At 46.0% G+C, this 25359-nt stretch overlaps 1 protein-coding gene across 3 annotated transcripts in view; it reads left to right on the forward strand.

The window, feature by feature from the left end:
- The first annotated feature begins 14844 nt into the window (after window positions 1–14844).
- Window positions 14845–25359, forward strand: part of RNF149 (ring finger protein 149) — a 35644-nt gene continuing 25129 nt past the window's right edge. For all 3 annotated transcript variants that reach the window (XR_003756948.2, XM_007666535.3, XM_029058409.2), the window contains exons 1-3: window positions 14845–15346; window positions 23058–23308; window positions 24248–24316. Coding sequence is in view for 2 of the 3 variants with exons in the window: in XM_007666535.3 (XP_007664725.1) it covers window positions 14908–15346; window positions 23058–23308; window positions 24248–24316 (759 nt within the window). In the remaining variant the exon portion in view is untranslated. The remainder of the gene's footprint in view (window positions 15347–23057; window positions 23309–24247; window positions 24317–25359) is intronic.

Genomic DNA, 25359 nt, shown 5'->3' on the forward strand with positions numbered 1-25359 from the left:
CCCCTGTTCCTCCCCCTCCCCCATCTCTCACCCCCAATGATCTGGCCACCTATTTCCTCACGAAAATCAACACGATCAGGTCTGAGCTCCCCAAAGTCACCCCCCCGCCTCTCCCCTCCCCCCCAACAACCCCCTCCCCTACTTTCCCATCCTTCCCTGCAGTATCCTCAGAGGAGATCTCCTCCCTCCTTGCAAGTGCCACCCCCTCCACCTGCGCCTCGGACCCCATTCCCTCTCACCTTCTTAAAACCATCGCCCCTGCCCTCCTCCCTTCCTTAACTTCTATTTTTAACCACTCAGTCTCCAAGGGCTCCTTCCCCTCTGCCTTCAAACATGCCCACATCTCCCCCATCCTAAAAAAACCCACTCTTGACCCCACTTCCCCCTCCAGTTATCGTCCTATCTCCCTACTACCCTTCCTTTCCAAAATCCTAGAACGAGTCGTCTACAATCGATGCCTAGAATTCCTTAACTCCCATTCTCTCCTAGACCCCCTTCAATCTGGCTTCCGTCCCCTCCATTCTACCGAGACTGCTCTCTCTAAGGTCACCCATGACCTCCTTCTTGCCAAATCCAATGGCTCCTACTCCATTCTGATCCTCCTTGACCTCTCTGCTGCCTTTGACACTGTCGACCATCCCCTCCTCCTCCATACCTTATCTCACCTTGGCTTCACGGACTCTGTCCTCTCCTGGTTCTCCTCTTACCTCTCTGGCCGATCATTCTCGGTCTCCTACGCTGGAGCCTCCTCCCCCTCCCATCCTTTAACTGTTGGAGTTCCTCAAGGGTCAGTTCTTGGCCCTCTTCTGTTCTCCATTTACACTCACTCCCTCGGTGAACTCATTCGCTCTCACGGCTTTGACTACCATCTCTACGCAGATGACACGCAGATCTACATCTCCGCCCCTGTCCTCTCCCCCTCTCTTCAGGCTCGCATCTCCTCCTGCCTCCGGGACGTCTCCACCTGGATGTCGGCCCGCCACCTAAAACTCAACATGAGCAAGACTGAGCTCCTCATCTTCCCTCCCAAACCCGGTCCGCTCCCAGACTTCTCTATCACCGTGGATGGCACGACCATCCTTCCCATCCCGCAGGCCCGCAATCTCGGTGTCATCCTTGACTCGTCCCTCTCGTTCACCCCACACATCCTATCCGTTACCAAGACCTGCCGGTTTCACCTCTACAATATCGCCAAGATCCACCCTTTCCTCTCCACCCAAATGGCTACCTTACTATTACGGGCTCTCGTTATATCCCGGCTAGACTACTGTGTCAGCCTTCTCTCTGACCTCCCTTCCTCCTCTCTCGCCCCTCTCCAGTCTGTTCTTCACTCCGCCGCCCGGCTCATCTTCCTGCAGAAACGATCTGGGCATGTCACTCCCCTTCTTAAACAACTCCAGTGGTTGCCTATCGACCTCCGCTCCAAACAAAAACTCCTCACTCTAGGCTTCAAGGCTCTCCATCACCTTGCCCCTTCCTACCTCTCCTCCCTTCTCTCTTTCTACCGCCCACCCCGCACGCTCCGCTCCTCTGCCGCCCACCTCCTCACCGTCCCTCGGTCTCGCCTATCCCGCCGTCGACCCCTGGGTCACGTCCTCCCACGGTCCTGGAACGCCCTCCCTCCTCACCTCCGCCAAACTGATTCTCTTTCCCTCTTCAAAACCTTACTTAAAAATCACCTCCTCCAAGAGGCCTTCCCAGACTGAGCTCCTCTTCCCCCTCTACTCCCTCTGCCATCCCCCCTTTACCTCTCCGCAGCTAAAGCCTCATTTTCCCCTTTTCCCTCTGCTCCTCCACCTCTCCCTTCCCATCCCCACAGCACTGTACTCATCCGCTCAACTGTATATATTTTCGTCACCCTATTTATTTTGTTAATGAATTGTACATCGCCTTGATTCTATTTAGTTGCCATTGTTTTTACGAGATGTTCCTCCTCTTGACGCTGTTTAGTGCCATTGTTCTTGTCTGTCCATCTCCCCCGATTAGACTGTAAGCCCGTCAAACGGCAGGGACTGTCTCTATCTGTTGCCGACTTGTTCATCCCAAGCGCTTAGTACAGTGCTCTGCACATAGTAAGCGCTCAGTAAATACTATTGAATGAATAGAAGGTGATGGGTTCTAATCCTGGCTCCGCCACTTGTCTGTTGTGTCACCTTGGGCAAGTCACTTTACTTCTCTGTGCCTCAGTTACTTCAACTGTAAAATGGGGATTGAGACTGCGAGCCCCTCATGGGACAGGGGACGGTGTCCAACCTGATTTACTTGTATCCACCCCAGCGCTTACTACAGTGCCTGGCACATAGAAAGTGCTTAACAAATACCACAATTATTATTATTTATATTAAATACTATTAAAGAAAACAAAAAACAAAAACTTGAGATGTTGGCAGCAAAGTCATCATTCTGAAGGACTGGATTTTCACGGTGAACTTTAAGCCCACCCCCAACTCTCCATAAAACCTCTAAGCCCCAGGCATTTGCACCTTATCTTTCATTCAATCATTCATTCAATCATATTTACTAAGCACTGACTGTGTGCAGAGCACTGTACTAAGCAAGTGCTTACTGTGTGCAGAGCACTGTACTAAACAGTTGGGAAAGTACAATACAACAATAATCCATGACACACCCTGCCCATTATGAGTTTACGGTCTAGAGTGGGGCAAACAGACATTTGTATTGATATACAAATAAATAAAATTACAGATCTATACATTAAGGCTGTGGGGCTGGGAGGGGTGAGGAAGGGCAAAGGGAGCAAGTCAGGGCTAAACAGAAGGACGTGGGAGATGAGGAAAAGTGGGGCTTAGTCTGGGAAGGCCTCTTGAGGAGATGTGCCTTGAATAAGACTTTGAAGGGGAGAAGAGGAATTGTCTGTTGGATTTGAGGAGGGAGGATGTATCAGGCTAGAGGCAGGATGTGGGCCAGGGGTCAGCAACAAGACAGGAGAGATCGAGGCACAATGAGAAGATTAGCACTAGATGAGTGAAGTGTGAAGGCTGGGTTGAAGAAGGAAAGAAGTGAGGTGAGATAGGAAGGGGCAAGGTGACTGAGTGCTTTAAAGCCAGTGGTGAGTTTTTGTTTGATACTGTGGTGGATAGGCAACCACTGGAGATTTTTGAGGAGAGGGTTGACATGTCCTGAATGTTTTTATAGAAATATGTTCTGGGCAGCAGAATGAAGTGTTGACTGGAGTGGGGAGAGACAGGAGGTTGGGAAATCAGCAAGAAGACTGATGTAGTAACCTAGGCAGGATAGGATGAGTGATTGCATTAACATGGTAGCTGTTTGGATGGAGAGGAAAGGGCATATTTTAGCGATGTTGTGAAGGTGGGACCAACAGGATTCGGTGATGGATTGAATATGTGGGTTGAATGACAGAGAGGAGTCAAGGATAATGCCAAGGTTACAGGCTTGTGAGACAGGAAGGATGGTGGTGCCATCTACAGTGATGGCAAAGTCAGGAAGAAGGTAGTCTGGGACACTTTCTGGCTGGTTGGGACCTGAAGAGCCTCCCAGTATTCGCACCCTGGTTTGATTTGCTTTTGTTGGGTTCATTTTAAGCCCTAGATGATTGGAAACATCATCTTCCATCTCCGTATCTCCATGTAATGCCTAAATGCCTATCTCCGGGATTAGAAAGACAGAGGCTCTGAGCCTTTTCATAGTATCCCTGGTCAGAGATAATGAAGTCATCAACTTCCTAAGGACTCAGAATTGCTCCCCAGGCCTCCGCCCTACTCAGGGCTAGCCTAAAGAGGGTTTTTAACACATAAATAGATGTTAATGATGGTTTTATGGTAATTTGGGTCCAGTTTTTGCCTCTAAAACAGGCCAGGGTGTAACACTTTAAAAGTCCTTTTTGTACTCTTTGACAAAGGGCAACTGTTTTCTAGGAGAACTGACTACTCCATGAATATTGCCTTATGCATAAGTAACAAAGGCAGCACAGATTAAAAACCTCAGATACAAGCTAAACTGCACTTGTAGCTAGTCATTTTAACTCCCTTCTCTACCTAACCTTTTATCAGAGCTAATTGCAAGCAAAATGGATTCATGGCCTAGCACGGGCCTGGGAGTTAAAAAGGACCTGGGTTCTAATCCAATTCTGATTCTGCCCTCTGTCTGCTATGTAACCTTGGGCAAGTCACTTAACTTCTCTGTGCCTCAGTTACCTCACCTGTAAAATGGGGATTAAGACAGTGAGCCCCATCTGGAACAGGGACTGTGTCCAACCTGATTAACTTGTATCTACTCCAGTGCTTAATACAGTGTCTGGCACATAGTAAGAACTTAAATACATTTGAAAAATGGTCATTCAATGGTATTCATTGAGCATTTACTGTATGGGGGGCCTGGTACTAAGCACTTGGGAAAGTACAAGAGAAGCAGCGAGAGAAGCAGCTTAGAGAAGCAGTGTGGCTCAGTGGAAAGAGCCCAGGCTTGGGAGTCAGAGGTCATGGGTTCAAATCCTGGCTATGCCACTTGTCAGCTGTGTGACTGTGGGCAAGTCACTTTACTTCTCTGTGCCTCAGTTACCTCATCTGTAAAATGGGGATTAACTGTGAGCCTCACGTGGGACAACCTGATTACCCTGTATCTACCCCAGCGCTTAGAACAGTGCTCTGCACATAGTAAGTGCTTAACAAATACCAACATTATTATTATTATTATTATTATTATTATTACAATACAACAGAATTGGAAGAAACTATTCCTGCTCAGAAAGAGCTTACATTTTACAGGGGACAATATTGTACATAATAGGTGCTCCATAAATAATATTGATCGATATACATTCTTTGGTGGAAGAGGTAATGATTCATTCAGTCATACTTTTTGAGCACTTACTGTGTGCAGAACACTGTACTAAGCACTTGGGAGAATACAGTACAATTATATTGATGTCTGCCTGACACCTAAAACACAACCAAGACTGAGCTCCTTATCTTCCCTCCCAAACCCTATCCTCTCCCTGACTTTCCCGTCACTGTGGATGGCAATACCAACCTTCCCGTCTCACGAGCCCACAATCTTAGTGTTATCCTTGACTCTGCTCTCTCATTCACCCCACACATCCAATCTGTCACCAAAACCTGCCAGTCTCACCTTCACAACATCGCCAACATCCGCCCTTTCCTTTCCATCCAAACTGCTACCTTGCTGGTACAATCTCTCATCATATCCCGACTGGATTACTGCATCAGCCTCCTCTCTGATCTCCCATCCTCCTGTCTCTCCCCGCTTCAGTCTATACTTCACTCCGCTGCCCGGATTACCTTTCTACAGAAATACTCTGGGCATGTCACTCCTCAAAAACCTCCAGTGGTTACCTATCAACCTTCGTATGAAGCAAAAACTCCTCACTGTTGGCTTCAAAGCTCTCCATCCCCTGGCCCCCTCCTACCTCACCTCCTTTCTCTCCTTCTACAGCCCAGCCCATACACTCCACTTCTCTGCCGTTAACCTCCTTACTGTGCCTCCTTCTCGCCTGTCCCGCCATCGACCCTGGCCCACGTCCTACCACTGATCTGAAATGCCCTCCCTCCTCACATCCAAACTTACTCTCTTCCCCTCTTCAAAGCCCTACTGAGAACTCACCTCCTCTGAGCCCTCCCTTTCCCTCTGCCCCTCCTCCCCTCCCCATCGCCCCTACTCCTTCCCTCTGCTCTACCCCCTTTCCCTCCCCACAGCACTTGTGTATATTTGTATATATTATTTGTTACTCTATTTTATTAATGATGTGTATATAACTTTGATTCTATTTATCTATTTTGATGGTATGATGTCTGTCTACTTGTTTTGCTTTGCTGTCTGTCTCCCCATTTTATACTATGAGTCCGTTGTAGGACAGGGATTGTCTCTCTTTATCGCTGAATTGTACTTTCCAAGTGCTTGGTCACAGTGCTCTGCACACAGTAAGCGCTAATAAATACGACTGACTGAATGAATGAATGAATGAACAACAAACAGACACATTCCCTGCCCACAATGAGCTTACAGTCTAGAGGGGGTTGGGGGCAACGGTCTAGAGGATGATGAAATTCATTCATTCAATCGTATTTATTGAGTGCTTACTGTGTGCAGAGCACTGTACTGAGTGCTTGGAAAGTACAGTTCAACGATAAAGAGAGACAATCCCTGCTCACATCGGGTTTACAGTCAGGGAAGTCTTGGAGTAGATAAGTAGTGGTCTGCCAGGTTTGAAGGGAGAGGGTATCTCAGGCCAGAGGGAGGGTGTAATCATGAGATCAACAGCAAAAGAGATTAGAATGAGGCAGTTCTTTCATTTCCTTTCTCTGTTACAAAAATGCGGCTACTGTTTCTCAGATCATCCATTTTATTCCACTACCACTTCCACTAACCGCATATAAGCACTTTATATAACATTTTTTTAAAGAGTGAGTTCCTCTGGGTTAGCGATCATGTCCACCGATTCTATTTTCCCAAGTGCTTAGCACAGTGCTCGGCAGGGAACTGGTAGCTGGAGGACAGGCTCTGTAGACTGTAAACTCACTGTGGGCAGGAACTGTATCTGTTTATTGTTGTACTGTACCCTTCAAGGCACTTAATACAGTATTCTGCACATAGTAAGTGCTCAATAAATACATTTGAATGAATGACTGAAGCCTGCCTCTACCTAAATAAGTAGCTCTTAAATAATCCCTGGGTGGCCTGGGACCAAGCCCCGGGGTTTACTTTCTGGAGGTCCTTTGGCTGTTTTCTGCTTCAGTACAACTCTGATGTAAAGATATACACATATTTTTAATGGTACTTCTTAAGTGCTTTCTTTGTGCCAAGCACTATATTAAGTCCTGGGGTACATATCAGATAATCAGATTGGACACAGTCCCAATCCCAAATGGGATGCACCATCTAAGTAGGAGGGAGTAGGATTTAATCCCCATTATATAGATGAAGTAGCTGTGGCACAGAGAAGTTAAGTGACTTGCCCAAGGTCACACAGAAGACAAATGGCAGAGCCAGGATTAGAATCCTCTGACTCCCAGCTTGGGCTCTTTCCACTAGTCTGTGCTGCTTCCCAAAGGGAAGGGAGATCAACAGTTTTTCTAATCTTAAGGCAATGTCAATTTCATTTTCTAGTGGTAAAAGATCTTCATGTCCCTCCTTGCTCTTCATCATCTCGGCAATCTATCAATCAATATCTAGATATCTGATATCTATCAATATCAGTGGTATTTATTGAATATTTACTTTGCGCAGAGCAGTGTGTTAAGCAATTAGGACAGTACAGTATCATAGAGCTGGTAGATGTGTTCCCTGCCCACAGGGAGCTCACAGTCTACAGGGGAGACAGTTGTTAAAATAAATAAATACATTACAGATATACAAATAAGTCCCTCAAGGTGGAGAGTGGGTGAATATTGAGTATTTAAACGATACAGATCCAAGCGCATAGGCAATGCAATAGGCAATAGCAAGAGGGAGTAGAGGGAAAGAGGGCTTTATCAGGGAAGGCCTTTTGGAGGAGATGTGATTTTAATGATATTTTGAAGGATGGGGAGAGTGGTACTCTGCATAAATATGAAGGGGGAGAGAGTTCTGGGACAGAGGGAGGAAGTGGACAAGGGGCCAGTGGTGAGAGAAATGAGATCGAAGTACAGTGATAAATTGGCATTCAAGAAATGCAGTGTGTGGACTGGGCTGTAGTAGGATACCAGCGAGGTAAGGTAGAAGTGGGTGAGCTGGTTGAGTACTTCAAAGCCAATAGAAAGGAGTTTCTGTTTGATGGAGAGGTGGATGAGCAACCTCTGGAGGTTTCTGTGGAGTTCAGAGATGTGGACTGAACGTTTTTTTTTAGAAAAATGATCGGGGCAGCAGAGAGTGTTAAGGACTGGAGTGTGGGGAGACTGGAAGCAGGGAGGTCAGCAAAGAGGCTGATGCAGTAGTCAAGACAGGATATGATTACTGAATCAGCATAGTAGCAGTTTGGATGGAGAGGAAAGGGCAAATTCTAGAGGTGTTATGAAGATAGAACCAACATGATTTGGTGAGAGATTGACTATGTGGGTTGAATGAGAAAGGTAACTTGAGGATAATGCCAGAGGAGGATAGTGGAATTGTCTAAATGATGGGAAAGATGAAGAGTGTGAAAAGAGTATGAAGATTTTTGAGGATTACACGAAATGGTCATCCCAGTGGTCTGTCCACAAGCTAAGGCCATTTTAACAAACTAGCTGAGAAGAGCCAGCCAATCCAATTCTTTTCAAAACTGGGCCTCTTCACTTGTTTTACTGGTTCACTGGTTTTACAATATTACCTACATTGCTCCCCCAATACCTACATTGCTCCCCCAACTTCCATTAAAAACCCACTCTTGCTCTTTTTCTTTCCCAAACTTGGATGCTATTCCACTACTGGAAGAAGTATATAAATATACTTATTCTTAAGTATCAATATATAGAATTATATTGTACTTGCCTGAGCACTTAGTACAGTGACCTGCACACAGTAAGCATTCAATAAATATGATAGTTTGATTAGTGGGATTGCTGTTAATTAGGTACTTGCCATGAGTCCCTATATTTTTGTAGTATGTCATTAAATTCATTCAGGATCCTCAGGATCCTTATGTGGATAGGTATCCAGTCCATACTCCATTCTGTTGCCTGAATCATTTTCCTTCAAAAACGTTCAGACCAAGTTTCTCCCCTCCTCAAGAAGTTCCAATGATTGCCCATCCACCTCCACATCAAACAAAAACTCCTCACCATTTGCTTTAAAATATTTATTCATCTTGCCCCCTCCTACCTCACCTCACTACTCTCCTACTACAACCCAGCCCGCACACTTTGTTCCTCTAATGCTAACCTTCTCACTGTACCTCGATCTCATCTATTTATATCGACGCTGACCTCTCGTCCTCCAGGAAGGGCCTGGAATGCCCTTCCTCATATCAGACAGATAGTTGCTCTCCCTCACTGCAAAATCTTTTCCAAGGCACATCTCCTTCAAGAATCCTTTCCTGACTAAGCCCTCCTCTCCTCCCTCTCCCTTCAGCACTGCTCTTACTTGCTCCTCATTCATCCTCCCTCCCATCCCCACAGCACATATGCATATCTGCAATTTATTTATTTATTTATTTATTTATTTATTTATTTATTTATTTATTTATTTATTTTTATGAATGTCTTTCTCCCCCTCTAGATTGTGAGCTCATTGTGGGCAGAAATGTGTCTGTTGTTATCTTGTACTTTCCCAAGTGCTTTGTATGGTGCTTTGCACACAGTAAGTGCTCAAAAAATGATTGAATGAATGAAAGAATGAATGACTATCAAGTCATGTTTAGGAAAGATATTTCTTTTAAAATGTACCTGGTAAAACCTCATTAAAATTTCACTAGGGTATTCTAAACAGTAATTTGGCCACTCAGTGACTTGCTCAGCCATGGCTGACTAGGCTCATTCAATCATTCAATCTTATTTATTGAGCACTTACTGTGTGCAAAGCACTGTACTAAGCGCTTGGGAGAGCACAATACAACAACAAACAGCCACATTCCCTGCTCACAATGTTCCACTTTGTTTTTTAAATAAGGTATCAGAATAATCCCAGCCCGGTCTATTCAAAACTCATTATTTCCAGTTCTTTTGGATTAAAAAATGAACAAATTCTAGAGTTTCTATTGCAGAAAATAGCATGAAGCTATTCATTTGTAATGAATAGCAACATTATTATTAACATTATCATTCTCATACTTGTTAAGAGCTTACTATGTGCCAAGCACTGTACTAAGCGCTGCCTCAAATTTGGCTCACAGACCAGGCAAGAGTAAGTAGGATTGAATCCCCATTTTCAGATGAGGTAACAGGCACAGAGAAGTTAAGTGACTTGCCCAAGGTCACAGCGTGGCTCAGTGGAAAGAGCACGGGATTTGGAGTCAGGGCTCATGAGTTCGAATCGCAGCTCTGCCACTTGTCGGCTGTGTGACTGTGGGCAAGTCACTTAACTTCTCCGTGCCTCAGTTCCCTCATCTGTAAAATGGGGATTAAGACTGTGAGCCCCACGTGGGACAACCTGATTCCCCTATGTCTACCCCAGCGCTTAGAACAGTGCTCGGCACATAGTAAGCGCTTAACAAATACCAACATTATTACAGCAGACAAGTGGCAGAACGGTGATTAAACCCCAGCTCCTCTGACTCCCAGGACCACATTCTTCCCACTAGAACATGCGGCTTGCCTACCTGCTGCGTTATATTGTACTCTTCCAAGCATTCAGTACGGTGCTCTGCCCACAGAAGAAATAAAATTGATTGACTGATTGAGTGTATATTTGAATTACAACAAAAGTGTCCCAGAAGGGCAACAAATTCTAAGAAGAAAATTCTATTATAGACATCTTGGGACAGAACCTTCTTTGTGCTACAAAAGAGTTTTTCGAGCAACAGCCAGACCTTGATGATTTCTCAATTGTTTCTACAGGCTGACTTCTCTTTAACTCTGACCCTTTCCCCCGAGGCCAACCCGTTCTCATCTGCATAATATAATCCTGGCCAACTTCCCATTTTTATCACTTAGTCAGTCACAATAACCATCCTGGGTTACTTTTTGGTACAGTACTTCTTCCCATGCGGAAGTAGGCTATCGCAATGGCCTAGTCTATCGATTCAGCTCCTGCCGGCCTGCGGGAGGGTCCAAGCCCTCATGTGTTTTGCTGGAATGTACTGGTTGGCAATGCGTTTCTGTATCCAATTAGACGTGGTTTTTTACTCTTACTTTGAAGACGAAAGCTGCCATGTAAGCGTAAAGGGTGGTCATGGTTTGGACCCGTTTACCCTGTTGATCTGGTTGGTAATTGTCCAGAAAGATGCACAGTACTAATTAAAATGCCTGGTGGGATTCTGCCTGATGTTGGGAACGTGCTCTGGTGATCTCTTGAAAAACTGCTGTTCAGTGGCTGACTAATTACATACCAATGTGAATCCTGTTTGTTTGCAGGAAAGAATAAAGGGACATTTCAGATTCGCCCTCGCACTGGATCTGCTCACTTTATTTATGCCTCCCTCAGCCCTATCACACTTATGTACATATCTATAATTGATTTACTTCTATTAACGTCAGTCTCCACCTCTAGATGGTAAGCTCATTGTGGGCAAGGACTGTGTCTGTTTATTGTTGAATTGTACTCTCCCAAGCACTTAGTACAGTGCTTTGCACACAGTAAGCAGCATGGTCTAGTGGCAAGAGCAAGGTTTGGGACCCCCTCCAATCTGGCTTCCGTCACCTCCACTCTACCGAGACTGCTCTCTCTAAGGTCACCCATGACCTCCTTCTTGCCAAATCCAATGGCTCCTACTCCATTTTAATCCTTCTTGACCTCTCTGCTGCCTTTGACACTGTCGACCATCCCATCCTCCTCCACACCTTATCTCACCTTGGCTTCACGGACTCCGTCCTCTCCTGGTTCTCCTCTTACCTCTCTGGCAGGTCATTCTCGGTCTCTTTCGCTGGCACCTCCTCCCCCTCCCATCCTTTAACTGTTGGAGTTCCTCAAGGGTCAGTTCTTGCCCCTCTTCTGTTCTCCATTTACACTCACTCCCTCGGTGAACTCATTAGCTCTCACGGCTTTGATTACCATCTCTACGCAGATGACACGTAGATCTACATCTCTGCCCCTGTCCTCTCCCCCTCCCTTCAGGCTCGCATCTCCATTTGTCAGCTGTGTGACTTTGGGCAAGTCACTTCAATTCTCGGTGCCTCAGTTACCTCATCTGTAAAATGGGGATGAAGACTGTGAGCCCCACGTGGGACATCCTGATTCCCCTGTGTCTACCCAGCGTGGCTCAGTGGAAAGAGCACGGGCTTTGGAGTCAGAGGTCATGAGTTCAAATCCCAGCTCTGCCACTTGTCAGCTGTGTGACTGTGGGCAAGTCACTTAACTTCTCTGTGCCTCAGTTAAAAATGGGGATTAAGACTGTGAGCCCCACGTGGGACATCCTGATTCCCCTGTGTCTACCCCAGCGCTTAGAACAGTGCTCGGCACATAGTAAGCGCTTAACAAATACCAAAAAAACAACAACAACCTGATTCCCTTGTGTCTACCCCAGCGCTTAGAACAGTGCTCGGCACATAGTAAGCGCTTAACAAATACCAACATTATTATCTCCTCCTGCCTCCAGGATGTCTCCACCTGGATGTCGGCCTGCCACCTAAAACTCAACATGAGCGAGACTGAGCTCCTCATCTTCCCTCCCAAACCCGGTCCTCTCCCAGACTTCCTTATCACCGTGAATGGCACGACCATCCTTCCCGTCTCTCAGGCCCGCAATCTCGGTGTCATCCTTGACTCGTCTCTCTCGTTCACCCCACACGTCCTATCCGTTACCAAGACCTGCCGGTTTCACCTCTACAATATCGCCAAGATCCGCCCTTTCCTCTCCACCCAAACGGCTACCTTACTGCTACGGGCTCTCGTTATATCCCAGCTAGACTACTGTGTCAGCCTTCTCTCTGACCTCCTTTCCTCCTCTCTCGCCCCGCTCCAGTCTATTCTTCACTCCGCTGCCCGGCTCATCTTCCTGCAGAAACGATCTGGGCATGTCTCTCCCCTTCTCAAACAACTCCAGTGGTTGCCTATCACCTCCGCTCCAAACAAAAACTCCTCACTCTAGGCTTCGAGGCTCTCCATCACCTTGCCCCTTCCTACCTCTCCTCCCTTCTCTCTTTCTACCGCCCACCCCGCACGCTCCGCTCCTCTGCCGCCCACCTCCTCACTGTCCCTCGGTCTCATCTATCCCGCCGTCGACCCCTGGGCCACATCCTCTCGCGGTCCTGGAACGCCCTCCCTCCTCACCTCCACCAAACTGATTCTCTTCCCCTCTTCAAAACCCTACTTAAAACTCACCTCCTCCAAGAGGCCTTCCCAGACTGAGCTCCTCTTCTCCCTCTACTCCCTCTACCACCCCCCTTCACCTCTCCGCAGCTAAACCCTCTTTTCCCCTTTTCCCTCTGCTCCTCCCCCTCTCCCTTCCCATCCCCACAGCACTGTACTCATCCGCTCAACTGTATATATTTCCATTACCCTATTTATTTTGTTAATGAAATGTACATCGCCTTGATTCTATTTAGTTGCCATTGTTTTAGGAGATGTTCTTCCCCTTGACTCTATTTATTGCCATTGTTCTTGTCTGTCTGTCTCCCCCGATTAGACTGTAAGCCCGTAAAACGGCAGGGACTGTCTCTATCTGTTGCCGACTTGTTCATTCCAAGCGCTTAGTACAGTGCTCTGCACATAGTAAGCACTCAATAAATACTATTGAATGAATGGGTTCTAATGCCAGTTCTGCCACTTGTCTGCTTGTGACCTTGGGCAAGCCACTTACTTCACTTCTCTGGGCCTATATGACCTCCTCTCTAAAATAGGGATTAAGAGTGTGAACCCCACGTGGGACAACCTGATTACCTTGTATCTACCCCAGCGCTAAGAACAGTGCTTGGCACCTAGTAAGAGTTTAACAAATACCATTATTATTATTACTGAAGCAGCGTGACTTAGTGGCAAGAGCCCGGACTTGGGAGTCAGAGGTCGTGGGTTCTAGTCCCAGCTCCACCACTTGTCAGCTGTGTGGCTTTGGGCAAGTCACTTTACTTCTCTGTGCCTCGCTTCCCTCATCTGTAAAACGGGGACCAAGACAGTGAGCCCCAAGTGGGACGACCTGATAACCTTGTATCTACCCCAGCATTTAGAACAGTGCTTGGCACATAGTAAGTGCTTAACAAATTGCCATCATTATTAAATACACTTGAATGAATGAGAGAATGAACGAATGAATGAGTGAATGAATGAGTGAATAAATAAATGAGTGAATGAATGAATAAATAAACGAGTGAGTGAATGAATAAATTAATGAGTGAATGAATGAGTGAATAAATAAATGAGTGAGTGAATGCATGAATGAGAGAATGAGTAAATAAATGAGTGAGTGAATGCATGAATGAGTGAATGAGTGAATAAATGAGTGAGTGAATTCATGAATAAATGAATGAGTGAATGAATGAATAAATAAATGAATGAGTGAATGAATAAATGAGTGAGTGAATGCATGAATAAATGAATGAGTGAGTGAGTGAATGTATGAATGAGTGAATGAGTAAATAAATGAGTGAGTGAATGCATGAATAAGTGAATGAGTGAATGAATAAATAAGTGAGTGAGTGAATGCATGAATAAATAAATGAGTGAATGAATAAATGAATGAGTGAGTGAGTGAATGAGTAAAAAAATGAGTGAATGAATGCGTGAGTGAATGCATGAATAAATGAATGAGTGAGCGAATAAATGAGTAAATAAATGAGTGAATGAATAAATGAACGAGTGAGTGAGTGAGTGAGTGAGTGAGTGAGTGAGTGAGTGAGTGAGTGAGTGAGTGAACGACCGAACGAGCGCTGTGCTAAGCCGATTGGTCGATTCTCCTGCTGGCCCGATCCCAGCCGGGCGGCCGAGGCAGCGGAGGTCCGCGAGGGCGGGGGCGGCGGTTCAACCATCGAGGATGGCGGAGCGGGGGAGGGGGGGAGGGGGCGGGGAAGAAGACCCGCCCGATCAGCCCGATCAGTAGGCGACATCCTCCGCCCAGCCCCCACGAAGCCGCCCGCGGCCCGCGGAACGCTCGGCCGCGTGTCGGTGAAGAAGAAGACCCCCTCCCACGGGGCCGGCCTCCCGCAGTCTCTCCCGCCTTCCCCGCCCCGCTCCGTGGGCTCGTCCGCCTGCGGGCCGGTGGAGAGGGGCCGGGTAGGGGGAAGACCCGCCTTTTCCCCCTTTGTGCCCGCCCCGCCCCGCCCCGCCCCGTTCCGCCCCCTGGCGGTGGTGGGTGGTGCCGCTGCGCCGGCGGCCGCCATCGGGCGGGCTGGTCGACCGCCGGTCCTGCCGGTCCTGCCGGTCCTGCCCATGGCGCGGGTCGGAGCCCTGGCGGTCCTGGCCCTGGCCCTGTGCGCGCCGGGCGGGCGGGGCCGGGCGCCGGAGTGGTACTCGGCCTTGGTGAGCACGGAGTACACGGACCCCCGGACCAACCGCACGGTGCGGAGCGGCGGCGGCGAGGGCTCGGGCCAGGGCGGCCGCTACGGGGACAGCTCGCCCAAGGAGGGCCTGCGGGGCCTGGTGGGCATCCCGCGCTCCCCGGCCCGCCGCATGGAGGGCTGCGCCCGGGACACCCACTACTACGTGCCCCCTCTCGGCGGGGCCGCCGAGCCCTGGATCGCCCTGGTCGCCCGGGGCGGCTGCACCTTCAAGGACAAGGTCCTCAACGCCGCCCGGAGGAACGCCTCGGCCGTGGTCATCTACAACGAGCTCCGCTACGGCAACGCCACCAGCTCCATGTCCCACCTCGGTAAGTCGTGCGCCCGGCACTGGACTAAGCGCTTGGAGGGTAATAGTTAACAATAATAATAATGTTGGTGTCTGTTGAGCGCTTACTATGTGCAGAGCACTGGTCTCAGCGCTGGGGGATACAAGGTCATCAGGTTGTCCCACGCGGGGCTCACAATCAATCCCCATTTTACAGATGAGGTCACTATCACTGTATCATCACAGGAATCACAACCTGATTCCCCTGCGTCTACCCCAGCGCTGAGAACAGTGCTCTGCACATAGTAAGCGCTTAACAAATACCAACATTATTAAGTCCGGGCTCTTGCCACTATGTTGGTATTTGTTAAGCGCTTACTAGGTGGTTCGAAGCGCTGGGGGAGATCCAGGGTAATGAGGTTGTCTCACGGGAGGCTCACTGTCTTAGTTCCTATTTTACAGAAGAGGTCACTGAGGCCCAGAGAAGTGAAGTGAGTTGCCCACGGTCACCCAGCTGGCAAGTGGCGGAGCCGGGATTCGAACCCATGACCTCTGACTCCCAAGCCCGGGCTCTTGCCACTATGTTGGTATTTGTTAAGCGCTTACTAGGTGCAGAGCACTGTTTTAAGCGCTGGGGTAGATCCAGGGTAATGAGGTTGTCCCACGGGAGGCTCACAGTCTTAGTTCCTATTTTACAGATGAGGTCACTGAGGCCCAGAGAAGTGAAATGACTTGCCCACAGGCACCCAGCTGGCAAGTGGCGGAGCCGGGATTCGAACCCATGACCTCTGACTCCCAAGCCCGGGCTCCTTCCACAGAGCCACGAGGGGATGGACAACAATAACAATAGGTGCAGAGCACTGTTCTAAGTGCTGGGGTAGATACAGGGTAATCAGGTTGTCCCACGGAAGCCTGCCCTCTCCCCTTCCGACTTGCAGCCCCTCAGCCTGTGGTATTTCCCAACCGCTTAATTGTCCCATGTGGGGCTCACTCTTTTAATCCCCATTTTACAGACGAGGTAACTGAGGCCCAGAGGAGTGAAGTGGCTTGCCCAAGGCCACACAGCAGACAAGTGGCGGAAGCGGGATTAGAACCCAGGTCTTCCGACTCCCCAGCCCGGGCTCTTGCCACTAGGCCACACTGCTTACTGGGCGCAGAGCCCCGCACTGAGCTCTTGGGAGACTCCGGTGCCCCAGAGTTGGTAGACACGTTCCCTCCCCGCCACGAGCTCACCGTCAATCAATCTTGTTTACTGAGCGCGGTAATACCCTGTGAGGAGCGCTATACTAAGCGCTTGGGACAGACGGTACCCTACAACAGTTAGGAGACACGTCCCCAGCCTAAATCGGGCGTAGCCTGGAAGAGTTAGACATTAATCCTCCTTCCTCCCTTCTTTCTCCTTCACCCCGCCTTCCACTCCCTGCCCACTCCTTTTCTTTCCCTTCCTCCCTCTCCTCCCTTCTTTCTGCTCCTTTCTTCTCTCTCCCTCCTTCTTTCTGCTCCCTTCCTCCCTCTTCTCCCTTCTCTCTGCTCCCTTCCTCCTTTCTCTCTGCTCCCTTTTTCCCTCTCTCTGTTCCCTTTCTCCCTCTCTGCTCCCTTCTTCCCTCTTCTCCCTTCTCTCTGTTCCCTTTTTCCCTCTCCACTCCCTTCCTCCTTTCTCTCTGCCCCCTTCCTCCCTCTTCTCCCTTCTCTTTGTTCCTTTCTCCCTCTCCACTCCCTTCCTCCCTCCTTTATGCTCCCTTCCTCCTCTCTCCTCCCTCCCTCCTCTCTTCGTCCTCTGTGCTCCCTTCCTCCCTCTCCTCCTCCTCTCTGCTTCTGAGCTCCTGGATTTGGGGGTCCGCCCCCCCCCCCCCCCCCCCCCCCGGGGCTCCTACACCCGCATTCCTCACCGGGAGGTTGAATCCTCGGAGCTCTGTGCCGGCCTTCTTCCTCTCCTCACTTTGGGGAATGGAGTTCGGGACAAGGAATGCCCCAGAGCCCCTTGAACCGAAGTGAAAATAATCAGTTCCTCTCCCACAGCGTTTGTCCGTTAGCATTTTCACCCATTGTTGTACTTATCCAGCCACTTCCCGTGTGCAGAGCCCTGTGCTAAGTGCTTGGGAGAGTGCACTAAAATAGAAATGCCCCGTAGCCAGGATCAGCCTTGGATGTATGCCTTGGTGTCATCCCGGTGACCCTGAGTAGCTCATGGTGGAGGCCCTGCTTATGCACTCCCTGTGCTAAGGGAGCCCTGCAACCGAGGGCATCGCAACCCCTCTTCATAAAACTTCTCTCTCTTGGGGTGCTTTGAGAGACAAAGAGGACTAGAGAGGTCCTCTTGGAGAGATGGAAGGAGTGTATGTGTAAGGGTGGGTGAAGTGTGACTGGATATAGGCATTCAGGTTTGCTTCATTCTGATTCATTCATTCATTCATTCCTGATTTCAAATCAATCCATTCTAGAGTCTGCTTTAGCGTCGTACTTTCTGCTTTCTCTCGTGCTATTGTTCGTGACTTATTTCACAGTTTCTTCACTCATTTTATTTCTGCAGTTGTAAACTTAAAGCAGAGTCACCCCTGAGCGTTAGCAGTAAGAGCACTTAGGGCTCAGAGGGGCATGACCACCCTGGAAAGGCACTTCTCGCCTCAGAAAGCATGGTTCGTGGCTCTTCTCAAAATGAGTGTACATTCTGCAGACCAAATGTGTAGCATGATTGAAAGGGATTGAGCCTTGGCTTGGTGGTTATGTCAGCTTCCTGTAAAGTTGTTGAGTTTTTTAAAGTTGAGTTTTTTTGCACCGTTAGACTTATATCTACCAAAAGCTCTTAGCACAGAGTTTGGCAGATTTACACTAAATGCTTAATAAATTACATAACTAATTAATGATACCAGCAAAGTTATCCCCTGAGGAGCACCTTTCCCTCTGCAGCTTTCTCTCCCAACCCTCCACACTGTGGTGAGGATGGACCAAATCAGAAAATCCCCCCCCAATCAGCTGAAAGGATGGACCAAAGGGAGAATTTGGAAAAATAGTAGTTGTCCAGTTTCTTTGTTATACCTATATTTTGTGATATCCTTTTTAATGAAATAAGTAAAAGAGGCTTCTGGAGGCTAGTTCAAGCCCACTTTTAATCAGTCATATCTATTGAGTACTTACTGTGTGCAGAGCACTGTACTAAACTCTTGGGGAAAGTACTGTATAAAAGCTGGTGGACACGTTCCCTGCCCACAATGAGCAGACAGGGTGTTTGGGGTCTGGATGGAGAGGAAGTTAGTCATGGCATAGTAGTTAAAGCATGGTCCTGGGAGTCAGAAAGTCATGGGTTCTAATGCCAACTCCACCACTTGTCTGCTGTGTGAACTTGAGCAAGTCACTTCCGTTCTCTGGGCCTTAGTTACCTCATCTGTAAAATGGGGATTGAGACACTGAACCCCACATGGGGTCAGGAACTGTGTCCAACTCGATTTGCTTGTGTCCACCCTAACTGAATGCTGGCACTTAACAAACGCCACCATCATCATTATTATTATTGTACTCTCCTAAGCACTTAGTACAGTGCTCTGCGCATAGTAAGTACCATTTATTGATCGGTATTCGTCTACCAGCCATGTTTCCCAAGTTGTCAGCCCTATGGAAATCAAATAGGGCTCACTTTGCCCTCTCGACTCTGTCTCTGCGTTTAGAAGATGAGCTTGTTTATTCTTAATTCCTGGTCCTTGAATCAGTCGCCACCCTACTGAACTGCTTGGATATCTTTTCTAATATTCTAATGAGACTCAAGCATCTGGCCTCAAATAAATTTAAAATATTTTGTCATTTCTCTTCATTTTTGCATCCAGTATTAGTGAGCCGAGAGTATAAGAGAAGTTTCAACTGTATATTTCTTGAGGACAGAGAGCATGCCGTTTACTTCTTGTATACATCTCCAAGAGGCCTAGTGGAAAGGGCACAGGCCTGGAAATCAGAGAACCTAGTTTCTAAGCCCAGCTCTGACACCTTGGACAAGTCACTATACGTCTCTGTGCCTGTTTCCTCATTTGTAAAATGGGGATTCAATACCTGTTCCCCCTCCCACTTATTGTGAGCCCCGTGTGGAACTGTTTATTGTTCCATTGAACTCTCCCAAGTGCTTAGTACAGTATTCTGCACTTAGTAAGCACTCAGTAAATATGATTGAATGAATGACTGGGACCCTTTCAGACCTGATTATCTTTTATGTACCCCAGAGCTTAGTACAGTGCTTGGCATATAGTAAGCACTTAACAAATGTTATTATATTATTTTATATTATTATTATTATAATTGGTACAGTGACCCTGCACACAATGGTTCAACAGATACTGTTGGTATTGATGAGAATCTAGGCTTATAAGACAACTGAATGTTTGTGCTTTGGGTCAGTGCTTATGTCTGGGGTAACGCTAGGGAAAAGAGAAGTTGGTGAGGGAGGAATAGGACTGGTAGATGATGAAAGAGCCAGTACAAATTACGTGGAGCTGATGTTTTTTTGACCCCCACAAAGACGGCAATTAAGAAATACTCGTGTTTGATGAAGACTGCCTGAGAAGTTGAAAGGAAGTTGAAACATCCTTACTGCCTTTCAGCTGTATTTTTATTGTTTGGAATTTGGTGTTTTTTACTGTGATTTAAGACAATTGAAAGAAGTGTTGAGTTTTTGCGTGTTCAGATATTATAATGAATACGCATTCCTAACCACAAGAGCTGTTTACTCATCATCTCTATTTCAACGGGAAACTCCACTAATGCTTCACTAATGTACTGATGCTTCCAAAGCTGTTTAAATGGTAACTTGGATAAGTGCTTCTCACTGAAGCTTAACTTGCTAATATCGTTGATTATCTGAGTTTGGGCAGCCTGTGACAAGAGTTTCCTCTGGAACTAAGAATTGAATGAATTCAGAGGTATTTCATATTGGTGCACTTCCTGCTAGATGTTGCTGTTGTTGTGATTTTCACTCACGTATACATGCTTTCAATGTAGTTGGCAGGCCTCTGCTTCTTTAAAAGACTGGGGTTTTGTGTGTGTTCAGTGATGATATTGGGAACGTGGAGGCAAGTGGGTTGTGAGCGTGAAACAGGTTTAAGCTCCAAAATATGCCTGAATGGGCAACATTTTGCGCGGTGTGTGTGGGGGAATATGTGGATTTCTGTAGCATGCTGCCAGGGTGGCAAGTATTAGACCAAAGCATATGAGGGTTGAAGGGGATCAAAAGCAAGAAATTTATTTAATATTAAGTAAACTATTCAATATATATCTACCTTGTAGTAGTTAAATAATAGTCATGTCGGTTAAGTAGTGCATGGTTTTGCATGTACTACTCAAAGCCACTTACCGGCTGTGTGACCTTGGGCAAGTCACGTAGCACCTCTGGAACCAAGAGATGTTAAGAGAAGCAGTGGTGACTTAGTGGAAAGAGCACGGGCTTGGGAGTCAGAGGTCATGGGTTTGAATCCTGTCTCTGCCATTTGTCAGCTGTGTGACTTTGGGCAAGTCACTTAACTTCTCTGGGCCTCAGTTCCCCCATCTGTAAAATGGGGATGAAGACTATGAGCCCCACGTGGGATAACCTGATTACCTTGTATCTACCCCAGCGCTTAGAACAGTGCTCAGCACATAGTAAGCACTTAAATTAAAAAAAACTCTGTGACTGTTTCCTCATCTGCAAAATGGGGATTCAATATCTGGTCTTCCTCCTACTTTGACTATAAACCCCATGTGGGACCTGATTATCTTGCATCTACCCCAGTGCTTACTACTTAACAAATCCACTATTGTTATTGAATATATAATATATATTCTTTTTCTTACCAGAATGTACATTTTTTTCTTTAAATTAAATGGTTGAGGTGTATGGCTTACTTTACCAAGAGTGAGCCAAAAACCAGTTGAAAGGACTACAAGTTCACTTAGAAAAAATCAGAGAGCATAAATGGTTTACTAGTTCAAGTGGATTGTGTGGAAGTAATAAAATTTACAGTTAATGAAGCTTCTAATAGTGGGTTCCATAGACCAACAAGTTATTTTTCCCTTAACGGGCACTGTTCTAATTGCTGGGCTGGATACAAATCAGTCAGGGGGGACATTGGCCTGTTCTACATGGGACTCACAGTCCAAGTAGAAGGGAGAATGGGTATTCAATCCCCATTTTACAGTTGGTTCAGCCAACGGTGGTCTCTGAAAAACAGTCCATGATCAGTAAACTATTCCCTTCCTGTTTTTACTCACATCAATGCAGCGGAATAAGAGAGAAGTAGACTAGCCCGTAAAAAAGTATAGTTTTAAAAATGGTGTACTTCCCATTCCTTCCCCCATACCCTTATTTTTCCTCTTGAACCAGGTCTGATTTTGGCAGAACATAGCTTTCTTGGGAGCTGGAAGCCTCTCATGTCCATCCGGACACCCTTATCACACACATAACTCGAAAGAGATTAGGTAATGTTTCATTAGCATCATCCATTAGCTATACTTAAAAGTCAAATGGCAAGATAGAATCACCAAGGATGAAATGCAGTCCTGGAATGCAGTTGGTTCACCAGCCCCGAGGCAGTACTCATTATCTCACAGTTTTGATGGGAGGATCTTGTGAGGAAAATGGATGAAGGCAGGAAATCCAAGTAGATGAGGCAAATTAAGCCAAAGTGGGATTTCCTCAAGTAAGGAGGGACAAATGGAGGCTTTCAATACAGTTGAAATGATGATGCAGGATACCAGTAGACTGTGGAGCAACAGTGACACAGCGTGTCTGCCAACTAAATTAGCACATATACCTACGTGGAAATCATACTTCAGCAGCAACATCTGCATGTCTGCCAGCTAAATTAGCACATATTCAACAGCAACATCTAATGGGAGGATCTGACAATTCTGCTGTATTGTACTCTCCCAAGCATTTAGTACAGTGCTCTGCACGCAGTTGAGTGCTCAGTAAATTCTGCTCAGTAAATTCTGTTGATTGACTAATTGAGTTCTGCAAATTGGAAACACCTAAATGGAGTCAATTTTCAGTTTCACTGGAAACTCTTGTTTGGCATAGGCTGCCCAAACTCAAAGATAATCAACAATATTAGCAAATTAAACCTCATCAATAGCATTTACCTAGGCTTTCTTTTCAACACAGTAGTAAATAGAGTGACTCTGCTCCAGCAGAGGGTTGGGGATTAAAAAAAAAAAAACCCAACTCCAGCCACTCATATAAAAACCTCTTCAAGATTATTTTTAAATGTACTCAGCAAGGAATTCATTCATTCAGTAGTATTTATTGAGCGCTTACTATGTGCAGAACACTGTACTAAGCGCTTGGAATGTACAATTCGGCAAACAGATAGAGACAATCCCTGCCCATTGACGGGCTTAAATTATTAATTACGCGCCGTACCACAGCCACCCTCTGGATAAGGTCTCAGTCTGGGGTGTTCTCATCTAATTAGCAGATATGAATGTGTGCCCCATACTGGAAGTATCAAGGGAGCAGAGGAGCTAAATCTAGCAGAACTATGGCTTCCTGCTTCACTAATCTCAACCAGGGGTGCCTGTATGCTCCAACCCAGCCAGCACTCAGAGGGATGGGTATTTTCAACCCTTCTGTAAAGTCGCAGAGGAATGTACTTATTGGCGAATTGTGATCATTCAGTACTTTCAACTCATCTTGTGTAACCGCCTTTGATCTTTTATGCCATTTAAAAGAACTAAATAGTTATGTGTAAAGTCAGTAACGGAGTCTTCTTACACTGACTCTCCTTTGGTTCTTTTTAAAGGGACAGGAAATACCGTGGTAATCATGATTGGCTATCCCAAAGGAATAGAAATTTTGGAGCCAGTGCGAAGAGGCATTCCAGTAAAAATGACCATAGAAGTCGGCACACGGCATGTTCCAGAGTTAATAAGTGGTCAGTCAGTTGTATTTGTAGCTATTGCCTTCATCACAATGATGATCATATCGCTAGCGTGGCTGATATTTTACTATATACAGCGTTTCCTGTATACTGGATCACAGTTTGGAAGTCAGGTAACCAAATTGAATTATAATAATTTTGTCTTCAATTCTTTTTTTTTTCATCATTTTATTTCACCTGTAGTAGAAGCAGCATGGCCTAGTGAAGAGAGTAATAGGCCTGGTAGTTGGGTGATTTGGTTTCTAATCCCAGCCCCACCCCATGTCTGCTGTGTGACCTTGGGCAAGTCACTCAACTTCTCTGGGCCTCAATTTTGTCATCTATAAAATAGGGATTAAATACCTGTTCTTCCCTTTCAAAAGTTTATTGTACTTCAGGAGCCCCAGGTGGGATGGGGCTCTGTCTGATCTTATTGTCCCTTATTTGCCCCAGTGCCTAGTACAGTGTCTGACTCATAGTAAGTGCTTAACAAAATACAGCAATTATCATTAGTTGTAGAAGTAGTAAAATGCCATTTTAAGTTAGATTTCCATCTTTGGTTTGGATTTAGATTTCCCAATTTCCGTTCACTGCAATTACTCCTTATGCTATTTAATGAACCCTTAAGAAAAAAAAAAAACGAGTCACTTGTAAATTTGTTAAAATTCTGCTGAGCCAAAGATAAAATCAGTCCAAGTGCTTAGTACAGTGCTCTGCACACAGTAAGCGCTCAATAAATACGTTTGAATGAATGAATGAAAATTTCCATCATAGAAAATTTCACTTTCATAGAAAATTGAAGATATCAGTCTTACTATTTCATTTGGTGAAATATTTAGGCTACTTATATCGAGAATTTCTACATTAAGAAAAAGTGGAAGCTTTATATGCCTCAGTTTTAAGTTCTTCCTCCCACTGAAATAGGCCATTTCTCCTAAGTAGTTAATATTTCAATTTTCTCTTTTTGTGTTTAGCATTTGGAATAATGCAAATTGTTTTCACACATTCATTATTTTTAATTGTTTTCAAAATATAGCCTAGAAAACTATTTACATATTGATTTTATTCCCTAGAGCTATAGAAAAGAGACAAAGAAAGCCATAGGTCGGCTACAACTTCATACTGTGAAACGTGGAGACAAGGTAAGAGTGTCTGTTTGGTCTTTCATTCTTATAAAACTGTATGTCAATTCATTTCAATAGTGTCAGACATATTTAATCAATCATATTTATTGAGCACTTACTGCGTGCAGTGTACTAAGTGCTTGGGAGAAGACAGTATTACAGATTTGTTAAACTCTGTTACCCGCCCACAAGGAGCTCCCAGTCTTTAAGATGAGACAGACATTAAAATAATTGTGGATATGCTCATAAGCGCTATGGCACTGAGGGTGGGGTGATGCAGAAGGGAGTGGGAGTAAGGGAAATGAAGATTTTGCATCTTGTAATATGACTACGTTTCTAAGGTGTTTATAAAAGGCAAAAGTATCCATTTGTGCACTAAAAAATTATTCAAAGCCAAACTTTGAGTCATTTATATATTTGGGATCTTTACAAATATACCTCTAATTTCTTGGCCTGTTCATTGATTCTAGTGGAGAGATTACTGGAAAAGTTTATTCTTGTAACAGTCTGTATTTCCTCTATACACAAAGTTGTCTCAGCAGAGCATACATTCACATAAGAATGCAATAATCAGTATTATTGAGTGCTATGTGCAAAGCATGTACTAAGTGCTCGTAATGTTCTGCCTATTGCTCTTGCCATGGAAGTAAGTGGTATTTATGGAGCGCCCAAGAGCAATGTGCAGTGCCCAAATACAATGTGAAGTCAAATCACTCGTGTTTATTGAGCACTTATTGTGTGCTGAGACTGTAAGAAGGACTTGGGAGAGTACAGTATAATAGAGTTGGTAGACATGTCCTTTGTCCATGTAATAAGAGTTATGGTATTTGTTAGGTGCTTACTATGTGCCAAGCACTGTTCTAAGCATTGGGGTAGATACAAGGTAATCAGGTTGTCCCACGAGAGGCTCACAGTCTTAGTCCCCATTTTACCGATGAGGTAACTGAAGCACAGAGAAGTGAAGTGACTTGCCCAAGGTGACAGAGCTGACAAATGGCAGAGCTGGGATTAAACCCACGTCCTCTGGCTCCCAAGCCCTTGCTTTTGCCACTAGGCCATGC

Source organism: Ornithorhynchus anatinus, chromosome 2 (genome assembly GCF_004115215.2).
Source record: "Ornithorhynchus anatinus isolate Pmale09 chromosome 2, mOrnAna1.pri.v4, whole genome shotgun sequence".
In the NCBI taxonomy this organism is placed as follows: domain Eukaryota; kingdom Metazoa; phylum Chordata; class Mammalia; order Monotremata; family Ornithorhynchidae; genus Ornithorhynchus; species Ornithorhynchus anatinus.